Source organism: Plectrocnemia conspersa, unplaced genomic scaffold (genome assembly GCF_051122295.1).
Source record: "Plectrocnemia conspersa isolate PC_06_02 unplaced genomic scaffold, ASM5112229v1 ptg000004l, whole genome shotgun sequence".
Lineage (NCBI taxonomy): Eukaryota > Metazoa > Arthropoda > Insecta > Trichoptera > Polycentropodidae > Plectrocnemia > Plectrocnemia conspersa.
Genome location: NW_028277168.1, coordinates 10,390,784 through 10,406,364, shown reverse-complemented (window position 1 = coordinate 10,406,364; position 15,581 = coordinate 10,390,784). Strand labels below are relative to the sequence as shown.

The following is a 15,581-nucleotide window of genomic DNA, read 5'->3' as shown; positions in this document are numbered from 1 at the left end:
ACAATTCACTTGGTAAAGTTTAACGTTCGTAAAATCAGTTAAATAGATGTAACAAAACTTTTAGGATTCATATATTATGAACAAAAAGGCAGTGCTTGTTTTTTGCTATTACATCATATTAAATATTTATATATTAATCGCAGCATTCATATTGCGCCATTTATTATGTACTATGAATGTAAATACACTATGTATTTATGTATAATTACTACAAAAAAATGATAAAAAAAATTTGGTTTTACTATAATTAAAATATCATTACAATATACCAGTACATACAAATATCAATAAATTACGAATTAAAAACGAGGAATTTCAGGAAGCCATGCGAAAATGAAAATATTTTCTTCTATAACACTGGGTTCGCCTCAGATACAGTGATGTCGTACATTAAAAGCAAAACTAATAAAACAATTATAAAACGTCATTCGTTATCTCATTACCAAATTGTATTTATATGTAATTAACAACATTAAATTTATACATATTCACGACTATGTATTAAGTTCGCAAAAAAATATTATTTATTTATTTGGCTTTAGTAAACTACAATATAACGTTAAAGCTTAATAAACGTTTCCAGTAAATGGTAAATATGGTACAAAAATAAGAGAAACTATTAAGAGATCATATAAATCAATTGTAAATTAAAATGGTATAGCATTATTTTCTGGACTTTTTATATTTTTTTTTCGAATATCCAGTATTCCCTGATGCAATAGGCTAGCGTTCTAAAAAAATTGTCATCCATATGTACATATATAAGAACATATGTAACATTTTTATATTTCTTATAAACACAAGCTTTTAAAACATGCTATAAACAACCTTATATACGTATATATTGTTTTTGTATAATTTTTAGAAGATTGCCAATATAGAGAAATATCTTTCGCGACCTTTTAGGACCAAACTCCGCCTCCCTTTGATATGTGCGCTTTCGTCGAAAGCATTGCCCCAAGGGCCTCTAAATTGATCGCTATTGAAGTAAACTGATTTATTTATTTTTTTCAGGCGTGCTCATACTCCTCTTATCTCTTTACTTTCACCCCAAAAAAATTCTAGACGATCTAAGGCACGACGTGACATATCTCGATATTTGAACTGGTCTTACCCATCACTGACATGACATCGAATTGATTCGGTATGAATCACGAGTGTTTGGTCGGACCTAAACAAACACGAGGTCCAAACATAAAAACGGGACCTTACGACGATGGCTCTTCGAGAAATTTGCGGTAATACGTCGATTTGACCGAGGGTGTCGCGCGCGTTTTTCAGACACATTTCACAAACACGTTTTAACCCCTAAAATATATGCTTTAATCACGTTTTATAGCAGTAAATGTTTCGTTAATACATTAAATTAAATTTAACAGTAGCTTTAAGAAACTTTTCATCCTATAAGTTACAAGATGTAGACTGAATAAACTTATATTTTAATAAAATACAATACCACTAAGACCTGTATAATATAATATCAGATTTAGTTTTCAGAAGTTTTGAAACTACTTCAGAATGCTTTAATAAGTGTAAGTGCTCTGCGTTAAGATAACGATAGAGGTTATGTTATATATTTTATATTAAATTCTTTGAGGGTCTGAAATTCTCATTGTGAATATATTTTTAATGAATTTGTTTCGTTGTTATAGTTCATTTTAATTCGTTATAGCACTTTATTTTGCCATAAATATGAAATAACTTATTTTGTATGTTAAATCCTTAAGTCCTATACTAAATTTAGGTATATTCTTTCATACTAGATATAGTTAATTTAATTATTAAAGACTTTTGAATATTTTATCATCTTATTTACCACACGAAATAACTTTAAATCATTTTTAAATCACATCATGAAAGTTTCAGACTTAAGATTTTAATATGTATGACCTCAAATATTAATCAAGCATGATATAGCGATTTTATCTGAGCATTGAAACTAGTGAATGATTAACTTGGGTTTATGCATTCATAATAATTTTGGCTTGAACTACATTTCGTATATATATGTCTATTTTCAGGTTGTCTAGCTCGAGTTTTCCTCACATCTAAAATAGACAAAAGCGCAAGCACGCCGTCAAGCTTGTTACCGACGTTTTTCAGCGCATCTCGAATGCAGTCGACAAACTTTAGCGATAAAGTTCGGGTTAACTTGCAAAAAACTTCTTTTGACGTGTAGAAGCCTCTCCTACCACCCAACCCTTCGGGACGATGCTTGCTAGTATCGCGGGTGAATCTATAGCCAAAAACGAATTGCGCGACGACCTCCGTGATTTACAAACGCGTACATTAGTTTTACCACGTTGGATAAATCCTAAACAATTTATACAACATTAGCTCAAATTTGAAAACAATACATTTTAATAGTCATACTCTTTTACAAATTCATCGCTCTAAGAAGCATCAGCTGATATATTAATTTTTTAAAGTAATGACTTTTTACCACGTATATGGTGTATTAAATGTAAATTCTACGTAAAAGTATGCATTGACTAAAGCTATAAATTATAATTATAAGTTTTTTTTACCAAAAAAATAAAATATGTGAAATCTACACTTATTCATTGTTCAAGCTGTTCTAATATTATATAATACATGTTTTAAAAATAACGATTTTGGCTAGCAGCATTTATACTAGATGTTCTCAAATATTTTTTTACGTGTATTGCTTATATTGTTTCAAAACTATTCAATTTCTGCTATTTATTAATGTTAGTAGATTAAAATCTTTAATTTTTCATTCTAAATTCATTAAAAAATCATATAAAATCTAAGGACTACATCATTTTCTCTACCAATAAAAATCATTGTACGTTTTAGTATAGCAAGATATGGAAAAAACATTTACTTAACACTATTTTTTTATTTATTATATTCATATATATTTTACTTTATTTTGTGTTTTTGAAATAAGATTTTATTTTTTATTTTTCTTTCCCTAATAAAATAAAGGGGAAGAAAAGTGAGAGAAGAAAGGAAGAAATCGATAACCAGGTAAATGGCTTTATCCCGAAGAACTGAGAAATAAAATATTAGTCACTTTAAGAATGTTTTTTTCTTTCCCGTATAAAATAAAGGGTAAGTAAAATAAAGAAAGGAAGGAAGAAATATCAATAACCGGGTAAATGGCTTTATGCCAAGGAACTGGGAAATATCAGTCACTGTAAAACTATATTCATGATTGAAATGTATCATACTCTTAATTGACATATCGTGCCAGAATAATTATTTTATTATTATAATAAAAATTATTCATTACAAAATTAAAATTATACTATTAAATTTAACATTAAGGTTCTAAAAATAATTACGTATTTAATGCCTTTACAACTAACCGTTGAACATTGTACAATGTTGTGTTGGATTTAATTTATTTGACACCATAATAGGGCTATTAACTTTGAGAGTAAGTTTGTGCTTTAATTGGATTCCGGGAATTGAAAAACTCAACTAGATAATTTCATGATTGTACTCAATTATGTAATAAATAAACCGAATTCAAATTATGGTAGCAAAAAAATATGTTACCATAAAAGCGCATTAAGTACTGATAATTTTTTTAAGACATACAAACATTCAAGAATAAAATGATATTATTATAATAACAATTTATGAAATACCTAATATATTGCTAATGTTTAAAAATTAATTAAGAATAATCTTACCTTGAAAGGCGAACATCGGAAGGAAAACGATCATTAGGTGTACTACGAAGTGGCATATCCTCGGCGGTCTTTTTGCGGGAAAACATTTTCCCTTCCGCTTATACATTTTCACCAAGTTTTTCACAGATTACTTACTAATAAAATACTTATATAATAAATGGTTTTGGCACATCGTCATTGTCGCTAACGACGTCCCCTTCACACCTTCATCGCGTCACAAGAGCAACTGGAAAAAAATAAAAAATATATTATTTTTACACGAATTGATAGCTTCGTCAATTTTATGTATTAAAAAAAACATGTTATGATAGATTCGAACAGTCTACGTCACTGTACAGTCAAAACGGCGGCTTACCTGTCCGATTACGAATTGATACGTCGCCGGTACAGTAGCGTGCCGTTAATTTGCGACGCAAAAATAACGCTCTTATCGCGACACATGGACGGCACGTGAGTGACGTTGCGTTTATTTATTTAATGAAATAACTTGACTCTTTTTGTGCCAAATGTGCTTTTACCGTCGGCGATAACAAACAACAAAATATTTTCACGTAGTAGCTTTCAGATCAATAGAAGTTTTTACAATTTTACCATTCATTTATATGTCATGGTGTAAAAAATTCATTATCAACCATTTGCGACTCTCTGACATACAATTTAAACTAAAAATAGGTACTATTTGATACCATCGAATTATTACCGATAAAACTTTATACAATACATTAAAGCAATATCCAATAGAAACGAAGTTATATTGTACTACAATCAATTCAAAGCATATTTTAACATTTATTAGAGAAAATTTCTTTCATAAAAACTAGTTAAACTTTTAATTTATAGTTGTGAAAGGCAATATTATTATTTATTATCCAAATATGTTAGCTTATTCAACGAAGACTAATAATATGAAACCTTAAATAGAAATCTGATGGTCGCATGGTTCAAACATTAACAAAATACAAGAATGGTTGCGTATTTAAAGAATAAAGGCAAACGAGCTAAAATCTGTTCATGTTACGTTACCATGAGAAAGAAAACATTTTCCTAAATAACGCAATATTTGGTGCTAAGTATTTACCGATGCACCTTCGCAGAAGGCTTACCTAAAAAAACATATTTGGAGTAAAAGAAAACAAGTATAGCTCTGTCTGAAAAATATTACTGGCTAATGGGAAAAATCCCCTAACTGACAGTGGAGAATAAGCCGCTCGTATACTAATCTATATTTAAGCCTATTCAGACGTTCGGTATTTCAACTCGAACATTGAAGTCTGGAGAAACATTCAAACAAATTGACCAATTAATTGATTACGGAAAGATCGACTACTTCCTACAATATTTCAAATAAATATTTTCTACAATATTTTTAATAGCCTTATCTACTCGTTTCGTTGTATATTAAAGTCTCGCTCAATTTTTTAAAAGCTAAACCAAGTTGTGTGTCTCGAGCACTTATCTACTTAATTCTACTTGCCCCAACTTTTCCGACGAGCGTTCACCTAGTAATAATGTAACTTTAAATCTCCGTATATTGAGTTACGTTTTTGGACTTCTTGGTAAATGTGAATATAAATATATACATATTGAATAAAAATTCGATCCCGTGTTTATATGATCGGATCGTGCATACATTAAAAATGCTTTTGAGAATTCAAGATGTTCGGTGTAAACAAAAGGAAAGCGCTCTAATAACAAAGGTATCAAATTCAGTTAATCGCATTCATTAGCTTACACCGGAATACTTTGATATTTTTTTCCTTCTGAGAATTACTTTGCCCGTGTAATTCGAGAGTTTATAAACAATATCCTACCTGTGCTTCTAAAAGAAAAAATAGAATGCAAGTGTGGATGAATGGAAAAATCTGTCCTGCGTTAGGAGCATCCATTAATGGAAGTATTAAATAATTAAAATTATATAAAAAAATATGTAATAATTTACATCATGAATAAAACAATACAATTACATAAAATGAACAGACTACAATCTGTCTAACAACTTTCAGTACAAAATAGATAAAACTGTGAGAAATCTATTTAATTATATAATGAGTTCATTCTCATAATTTTTTTTTTCAAATATTAATCCTTTATATATTGTATTATGATATTTTAAAAAAATGTAGGCATTTATCAAGTTTTTTTTTAGTCAAAACAAAACTCATAGAAATAATTTTTAACATAATCTATCAAATTATCTTTATCAATTTTTTTTTGTAACAATTTATAAGTAAATATACTGAGAAAATATTATTTTTAAGAAAATATTTGCTTGTAACGAAATGTATCAAAAGATAACGCCTTCATATTCATAGAACCATATCAAATAAATAGTAAAGGTAAAAATCGATAAAGATTCTAGTGAAAAGAATTCGATATACGTCGTCAAAATCTTAAAATAACTCGCAAAAGTATGTATTTTTTTCTCCAGATATGGTGAACATTTTTTATCATTGTAATGTATTTATAACAACATTGTTGACCGTCTGATAATTTTCGCCATCCATTGAGAGAGTTAACACTTTGCCAAAGTTGGCCAGCATTTTTCTCGGGGGCCGATTTTATAATACCTACATCTGGTTTCGCCTCGGAGGAAACTTACTTTACACACAGTTTTGGTTATGTACTTTTTACGGTAATTTATTGCCAGCTGGGTCACAAAGGGCTAAGAAAGATATATGAAAAGACCCCCAGCCCGAACGGAGTTAAACTTCGCCGAGGATCTTTTCAGACCCTCGAGAAGAGCCCACTCTCGCTTTGTGTGTGCCTTAGTAGTAACATGCTTTTTGCCATTGTTTCTCTTTTGCACCGCTTTATTATTGTTATTATCTTAAGGAGGGCATTATTGCCGTGTACATTTTGCATAATGTTTTTATATGGCTTTTTATTGCCATAATCAAATTTGTGAATGTTATTTTATATTTATGTGTATAGCACGTGCAGCTTTTGCCATGGAATGCCATAAAAACTATTTGCATGACATCGCTACAGTTGCTACATTTACATATGCGAAACTAGAACGTGAAATGCCACGTTTTCGTTTATGTTATATAATATATGTATTACGTTTGATGCATAAAAAATATTATTTTAAAATAAAAATTCTAGTCAACTTATCATGATAGCTATAAAAATAAATTATAAGTCATTTCTAACATGGCATATACAATTTAATAATTTTAGAATTCAACTTCAAAATAAAATATAAAAAAAATATATTTATATATCAGGGACGCAAGTTTTTAAAATTTACTAGTATAGTCTTGAAAGTATATGATAATTAATGCTGAATATGTAATTTTAATTATCTGACAAGCTGTCTACCTACATTTTAAGTATGTTATGTTTTATTAATCCATATTTAAAATATAAAAGTTTACGTTAAATATAATGTTTTATACAGCTGAAAATATATTTGAAACAAAATGATTATTTTAGCAGTGAACTTATAAGATTTTTTCCAAAAAAGCTGAAATTGTTCAGCATAATTACTGCACTATGGATTTTTTATTTTTCTTGTATAAATAGCACAATTGTTCAATTTGTACAATGTAAAATTATAATAAAATATCACAGCATGATTTTTATTTTATTTAAATAAAACGTCGTCTATGAATTTGATTAATATACATTATTAATATTAAACGTAAAAAATAATTATCTAATTAATTACGCCATAGAAAAATCAACATTAAGCAAAGATTATATAAATTAAAATATTATATATTATGCGAAAAACCACGTTTTAAAATAAAATGAATTAAACAGAAACATAAATAAAGTAATCTAGTTCAATGCAAGGTTTTTTTAATTATATTTTGATACATGAGACAAAAAGAATATTGAGTGTAAATAAGGCCATTCTATACTTAGATGGACATAACGTTGGTTTTTATATCATTCTAAAACATATGCTTCAATAAATTATATTAAAATATATCTAAAAATTGTATGTAATCCCTAAAAAGCATTTTAATATTTTTATTTTCATTAAAAGCAACTATAAAATGTTTAAAAAAGACTGTAAAAACAAAAAGAAACTGTATTGACTATTACTTTATGTCAATCCATTAAAATAAACTACCGTGTTTTAGAATATAATTTTTGGTCCTTTTTATATATGTATATAACTAACATAAATTTTAAGAATATTTAAACTTAAAGCCATTAACATTTTTTCGTTTACTTAAAATTATGAAAGGTTATCTAGTTCTTTTTTTAATTATAACTACCAACGATTTTTTTTTTAATTATATCGTAGCTAATACAAAAATTGGAAACTTGGAAATAGTAAAATGTATTTAATAAATCAATATGTTTGTAAAATTATTTATATAATTAAAATAAAAAAATGTAATTTGTAATGTCCAGTGGTATATGTCAGTGACTAATATCTAGGTTTAAATCCCATATAGACACTAGTATATTTTAATTTCTATTGTAACTAGGACGTCAATTGCTTAATATTCATACAATTTAAATTCTAATAAATCACTTTAGATTATATGAAATAAATTCTTACGTATGAATGTGGTGATAAAATTTTACAATAAAATTGATCTAGGTGTAAATGATTTACAGACTTTGATTTTAGTCTGGTGTTTCACTATTAACTTAGTGATTCTGCCTGTCAAGTTATAAGTAAAGATTTACAATGAATATTTTTTTTATCTTTCATAATGCTTAACAGATAGACATTAATCATCAACTTCTGTGTGTAACATTTAAAAATGGTAATTAATTTTTTTATTTTACACATATATTAAATGAATAAAATAGTATTTAATAATAATTGATTATGTAAATCTAAGTTTGTATAAATGTTATATAATTTTAGAATAAAAATAAAACTTGTAAGAAATAATATCTGTTTATAGAAAGTAATCTATTTCTCGCAATACATTTACAATATTACTAGAATTATTTGCCAAAATGAATTCATGTCCTTTGACCGGAACAAATTAATGAATACCCACTACAAGAGTGACCCATTGATGTGTTCTAACTACAGAGGTATAATATTTCTAAATACTGCCTAGAAAATAATATCTTATAATACAGCCACTCGCCTACAACCAGTGATGTAGTCATGAAATTCTTGGAGGGTATACGGTAACGATTATTTTGTACAATATCATATACCTTATATTTACATCTATATTTATACCCAATTTAATATTTCAATAGTATACTTTATCATACCGTGGATTAGAAAAAATAAAAATAAATAAAAGTGAAAGATAAAGATTAAAATTATTCTAATAATTTTATATAGAATAATTAAAAACAAAGATTGGCTTTTCATGTAATATGTGTTAAAATAACTTTATTTTAACACATATTACATGAAAAGGTTACATAGAGACAAATCTTTGTCGCTTCATTCGTTATGTTATTCGAACATATTTCTTTGTTCGTCCGTTGGCATTCATAAACATAAGATTCAAAACATTAGAAATGGACAGAGATGCTCGTGTATATGTGATAATGTTATTCATTAAATTAAAGCCGCCTTCACATTCAGCAGTCGAAAATGGTAAAATTGTATTGATAAAAGGCTTTAATCTATTGGGCACGATGTTGTCATTTTCAACAAAATCTTTCAGCCTCTGAATAGCTTTCTTAACATTCAAGCTGAAACATCTGCAAAGTCTTTTCATTTCGGTTTCCCCAAAACGAACATTATCTGGTTTGATATTTTTTATATCCAATATAAAAATATCATTGGGAAGTTGCTTATTATCTTTGTTCAGATTCAGATGAATCTGAACAGTGTCTTAAATTTAATTTATCAATCATTCTTTGTAAAAATTAATTTCTAATAATTTATTATCAACGCAACTTTTATAAAAGTAAACATATCTCTGTGTTATTGAATATATTCTATATATTATATAGTATATATTCATATATTTGATTATGTACTTTAGAAATATATTTTTATCAAATATTGGTAAACGCTACATTGCATCGGTAATCGAATATACTTTGCCTTATTTTGTGTAAAAAAGTATTTTTTAGAACAACAAAAACGTGTGTGTTTGCGCGCGTACGTATGTATGTGGACTGTTGCGAAACGTCCGTTTGTTGTTCAAACCCAAACCTAACTTAAGCAAATATAATGATGCAATGATTCATTTGTTTAGGTTAGGTTTGGGTTTGAACAGCTCGGGATATGCAGTGGTGATTCATTAACATTCCATATGATGCCCAAACGCTGGGGTCTAACTGCAGGCGCGCATGCGCACAGCACGTGAGGGGGCACGTGGTTTTTGAGCGTTGCGAATTAACAGGTGCCAGAATATTTTGATTTAACCAAAGGGTATACGCTTTTTCTACAAATATAACAGAGGATATACGGTATATACCCCTGTATTTTCTCAACTACAGCCTTGCCTACAACCATATATTGGGTTAATATTTGAAAATATCAATATGCATTCAGAATCTTAAAACTGTATATTACTAGATAGTTAAAATTTATTAAATAAGCTTATTTGCATGGTAAAATACTTTTTGTACAATGTTTTTAACATTGTTTTAAAAAAATATACATAACATAGATACTAAAGCCAATCATTTTCATGATGAGCATTAATAGTGTCAACAAAGATGTTAAGTGAAAATAAACGTTTTTAGCTAACCAAGCGACTAAGATATTTTAAAATGCATAGAGCAGAAAAATAATAATTAATTTGGTATTTACTATTTCTTAATAACAATTTTTTATACAAATTTATATAGCAAGTATTAAACACTGTAATTAAAAACCAACATTTATTCCCACCATTTTAATTAAAAGTTAAATAAATATTTTCAGCATTTATTTCACTAGTAGTGTAATAACATAAATTTGAAATATAAATATATATTATTTTAACCTTATAATTAATTTTATATTTTATATTAAGGTGTTGTAAAAAGTCTTTGAAATAATTTAAAGTTCATAAAAATAGTAGCGAGTGTTAACTGGAGCGCGACGAGTGCTTTTTTCAATATAATACACACAACGAAACGCTCCAGTGCGAAAGTCGGGCAAAGTGACTTTAACTATGTAAGATTAATTAACAGGGTACCGCGCAGTTATTTCATGTACTATTTACATTTTCGTCGTGCTGAGTTATACTATAGTTGAGGAAGAAAATAAAAAAAAACCCACTGAAAACGAAAACATAAAATCCACACAGGAATATATAAATAGAGTGCTCCCGCTTGTCTCCCGTTATGACCGTGCAAAAAAGTCTTTAAAAATCCCCGCGCCGGTCCCTGAATAGACTTTCCTTGCGGTAATTTATTCAAACAAGTCGTTTATCTCCGCAAAACCTCATAATTACGAACAATAAAACCTACTCCGTGCATAATATGCTCATATTATTATAATGAGAAGCGAAGACGAAGTGGAGGAGGATGAGTGGAGGGCTACGGTGGCTGCTGGAAAGTATTTTAACAGACTACTCGGCACTCACTTATTACACCTCAAACTTTTCAGGTGGTACGAAAGTCTTTAATGGAGATTGCCGACGCCCGAAGAATTTGCGCAACATTCCAGACAAACTCGCTAAAGTATTACTCATTTGGCGTATTAGGAAAATGTACACGAAAGCCTGGAGTTCTGTCGACGCTTGTCGGCGAACGACAAACACTCATGAGTTCATGACTATGCTAAGAAAGTACTAGTTAATGGAGTAAGGTACTGATACAATTGTAGATGAGATGAAGATTAGTATGAATGTATAATTTTGTTTATGTAACAGAGATTGATGTTAAGATAAACAATAGTTCAATTGACTAGTAAAATAAAACTAATATTGTGCACTATATTATAAGAAATGCCATATTTTTTAGAATAGTAATAGAAGTCAATATAAGAAGTCTCATACTATTTTTAAAAAAAAATTATATTTTATCAAATTAAACCTTATTAAAAATAATTTATAACTTTAAATTTGTTATAAAATAAGTAGATTATTAAAACACAGTTTAACAAAACAATAAAAACTGCAAAATCCGAAAGAATTACATAAAATTATTTTATTATTATCGTTTATATGTTTTTCTAAATATTTTAGTATTGTCATAATGTAATAGTTGTTATTTCAATTTCTTATATGATTTTAATATATACTTTTCCTGCCAATCTTTTGATTTCATATTCGTGTTCAAAGCGTATTTCGTCCACTACTTATCAATCCAGCTCTCGTATCGCTAGACATTGCCATTTCGGCCCTGTCACGAACTTTCAACATTTACACACCCAAATGCGGCCAATGACGTTATCGTTATGGTCAAAGTAGGTATATTCTTAAGTGATTGGTATTAAATATAATTAATTCCATATACGCGTGGCTGAAATATTTTAGGGATATATCAATCTGTTTGTATTAGCAGCGATAAAATTTAAACGATAATGGTCACGTAACGTAACCTAATATTTGTATAATGTGTGCTACGATTAAATAATTGATGTAGAAGAATTTCTTAATAAATTATTTTATATAAGAAATTAATTTTTAATAAAATATGAATAATAAGCTTTGTGATAACTATTATATTTATAAAATAATAATAATATAAAATAATTCATATTTGGAAACATTAATTTATAGACGAAATCGATTTTTAAAATATTATTTTTATGAATTTTTGTTGCAAAGAGAAATGATTCTGGTTAGATACATTTTTTATTTAAAAGTAATAAATATGACTGTGAAATCGTGGATTTTATCAGTTGAAGATCGTTAAGCAAAAAATAATAATTATATCTAACTGAATGATATGTGCCACACAACCCATATCAATGTTTTTTTTCAGACTTTTGACACTAAAAGCAACTTATATAACCCCTGTCCAAATTATTTTTGGCTCTGGCTATTAAATTCGCAAAACTTTTGACAATAGCCAGTTCAACATCATTCTTCAATAACAGCTTTAAAAAGTAGTGTCGGGATTAGCAATTGAATCACTCACAATTAATTTATAACAATTAGAAAACTATTAGTACAATGAGTTACATAGTAACAGGTTAAGTCACAAAGTATCCGTCATAAATCAAAAAGGATTTAAAATATCCGTTGCCTTGAGAAATGATTACGCATGCACTCGGGATTGTCTGTGAAACGGCCGATGCAGCTAATGGCAATTTGTTTAAAAAAATATAACTAACCTTTACTTATCGATTGTCCCACTAAAAAGCAGCGGAAAACCTATTATCAAGTGAGTCATAGATTATACGGGAACGCGGGTCACCAATAACTACTCCTCTGATACTTTATTGTTTTGGCATTCATACTTGATCTTTCACTTCAGAGTTTAAGGTATCAGAACTTCAAGAGCTTTCAAACTTAGACTGACTAAGTTTGTACGAACTTAGTATATTAAGGATGGATATCAACAAAACATCAAAGATCGCAGAAGCCACTGCTTCTCTCTTCGCATTGACTAGTCCAGCTCAAAAATCTAGAGCTTGCGGACGCACACACGAAAAACTTAAAATTATTAATTGGCACATAAAATATATATGAAAACAAATAAAAACTCTGTCCTAACAAAAATAAACACCCATGATATGATCATAAGGACACTAACTATTTTATTGTTTCATATCAAGCAGCCGATTTTCACTAATTTAGAAAAGTGCTATGATTGGAAAAAACGTTCGTAGAAAACGTTTTTTTTTATTTAAGAAGAGGGAAATGTGTTCTTTATTTTTTCGCATCTGCGTTAGTTGATTTTTTAGAATTCTGTACATTATGCTGTCGACAAAAGTACAAGTTTAAATAAAAACACCATGCAACGCAGGCCACCAAAGAAATCAAGTTAGGATTTAAAGGATTTTTTAAATCTTTATAATGAGCCTCACGGAAAACCTTAATCTGCTGACAATTAAAAAAACTTTGTGCTAATCCAAAAACAACCATTTAAACACTCGCATCAGACTACAAGAAATATAAATTTTATGAAGTTACTGTAAGTCGAAAAACTGCATGCCGGTGGTTCGAGAGTTTTTTACTAGCAAAATAACATTGTATTGCATATCTTTGTTGATAAAAAAATAAAAAACACCTACATATATAATCCACAAGCAACTCGCAGCAGACATTAAGGTTTATCCTGCAACCGTTTCACGAACTCTAGATGTCATACAAAAGATTAATTTAATCAACAAATAGGTACTGCATAACCTGACCGAAAAGCAAAAACCGCTACGTTTCAAATTTTATTTTCAATAGTTATAAACAATAGGAAAAAATGGATTCTCGACATAAATCATAAGAGATCAGGACTGAGCTTGTACCAAAAAAAAAATATAATAACAATATGATGGTATTCTGGGGAAATGATTATTCGTCTGTTTCTTAAAGCAAGCAACAATTTTACAGTATAATCATATTATAAAAAAATTGGAAACAATGCATAGAAAATTAAGAGAATTGAATCGATATTACTTCACGATAATGCAAGACGTACTAGTAACTGTTGCAAAATTAAACTAATCAGAATTTTAATTTTGGGTTATCTTCCATTTTTCGTGACCCTTTTTCTATAGATTATAACCTTTTTACACATTTATATTTATTTTTTTCAAAATACGATATTTAATAAATGCCTTTAATGACTTCAGAATCTTTAAAAATTATGCATTTTATAAGCAATAGCATTCGTTAAGTCATTGCTAGGTTGACCACGTATAGCACAAACTCATAGTATATTTTCCATTCTAATTGGGACTGTAGATGTCAATTATAGATGAATACAAAGTTTTTATCATTCATGAACCGATAAATTAAGTCTGTCATGCCAAACAATGTTAAAAACTCTCACATAAATATAATAGTTTGCAATTATACAGATCTATAAAAATTGAATTATATAAAAAAAAATTATAAAATAATATATTTAAAATTCTCATATCTTAGTTAAGCACATGCATTGTGTAAAATTCTTGTTAACCACAGTTTTGTTTACTTCTTCCTCTCCCTCACTCTCGGCACTGGGCGTATTTATAATACGTATGTTGTACATATGTACCTAGTATATTTAACCCTTTGCGTTCCAGTATTGTTTAAACACGTTCGCGCGTTAAGCGTCAAATATTGCCTTTAATTATTGCGCGACTTTCGCCCTTACCTACATAGCAAGGGGTAGGTGCCGTGTAAGTATGCAAATTGGTGTAAACGCGCACAGGCAAATACGATTCGTGTTTGCCAACAAAGGCGGGCCCGGCCGTTCCTATTCCTCTTGCAAGTTAATTTTATTACACTTTCGCATTCATAATTTAATCCGCAATATTTTATCCGCGAGCCGTGCGATTCCTGACTGCGGCTTTAGCCAGTTTCCCGTAGAAGCTGGCCAAGGGGGGTGAAAGCGACCCCTGGCGAGTTATTAGACCGTGGAGCGAGCCGGCCGGGTGTCCGTTACGGGTTAAAATGGAAGGTTAATAAATAAAACGAGATGAGCTCGTCCGAACGAAAAGTTAACGAAACAAAATAATTTCGAGTTGCGTGTTTCGAATTTTCTATAAATGCAAATATTTGCAGACGTAGACCTTGTTTTCGTACAACGCAAATTGTATGTTAAAATTATAATGTAATTGCCCAAATGAATAACTCGTTTTGTATATAACCTAAGCTAATGTCTGAAAGAAGCGTTTCTGTTAAGAAATTTGTAAATAGGTAATGAACATTCAACATATTGAAGTGGTTATTTAACAAACATGTGTGCTTTACTTTATTTTCTAAATTAATAGCTTATCGACGAACCCAACTTTTGTCAACTCCATTATGGTCAACTTTAAAAAAAGAATGAACAACTTTTTAATCTGAAGTTGGAGTATGTTATTCCAAATCTTAGAGATTTATTTGTAACTATGATGTTTTATTTGGTCTTGCGCAATTATTATTTGGTGTTTATTTATTTAAA

At 28.9% G+C, this 15,581-nt stretch overlaps 1 protein-coding gene across 1 annotated transcript in view; it reads right to left on the bottom strand.

The window, feature by feature from the left end:
• Nucleotides 1-15,581, bottom strand: part of LOC148235865 (lachesin-like) — a 318,708-nt gene that overhangs the window by 283,881 nt on the left and 19,246 nt on the right. The window contains exon 2 of the mRNA XM_088184853.1: nucleotides 3,666-3,891. Within this exon, the coding sequence (XP_088040979.1) occupies nucleotides 3,666-3,771 (106 nt within the window). The 5' untranslated portion in view covers nucleotides 3,772-3,891. The remainder of the gene's footprint in view (nucleotides 1-3,665; nucleotides 3,892-15,581) is intronic.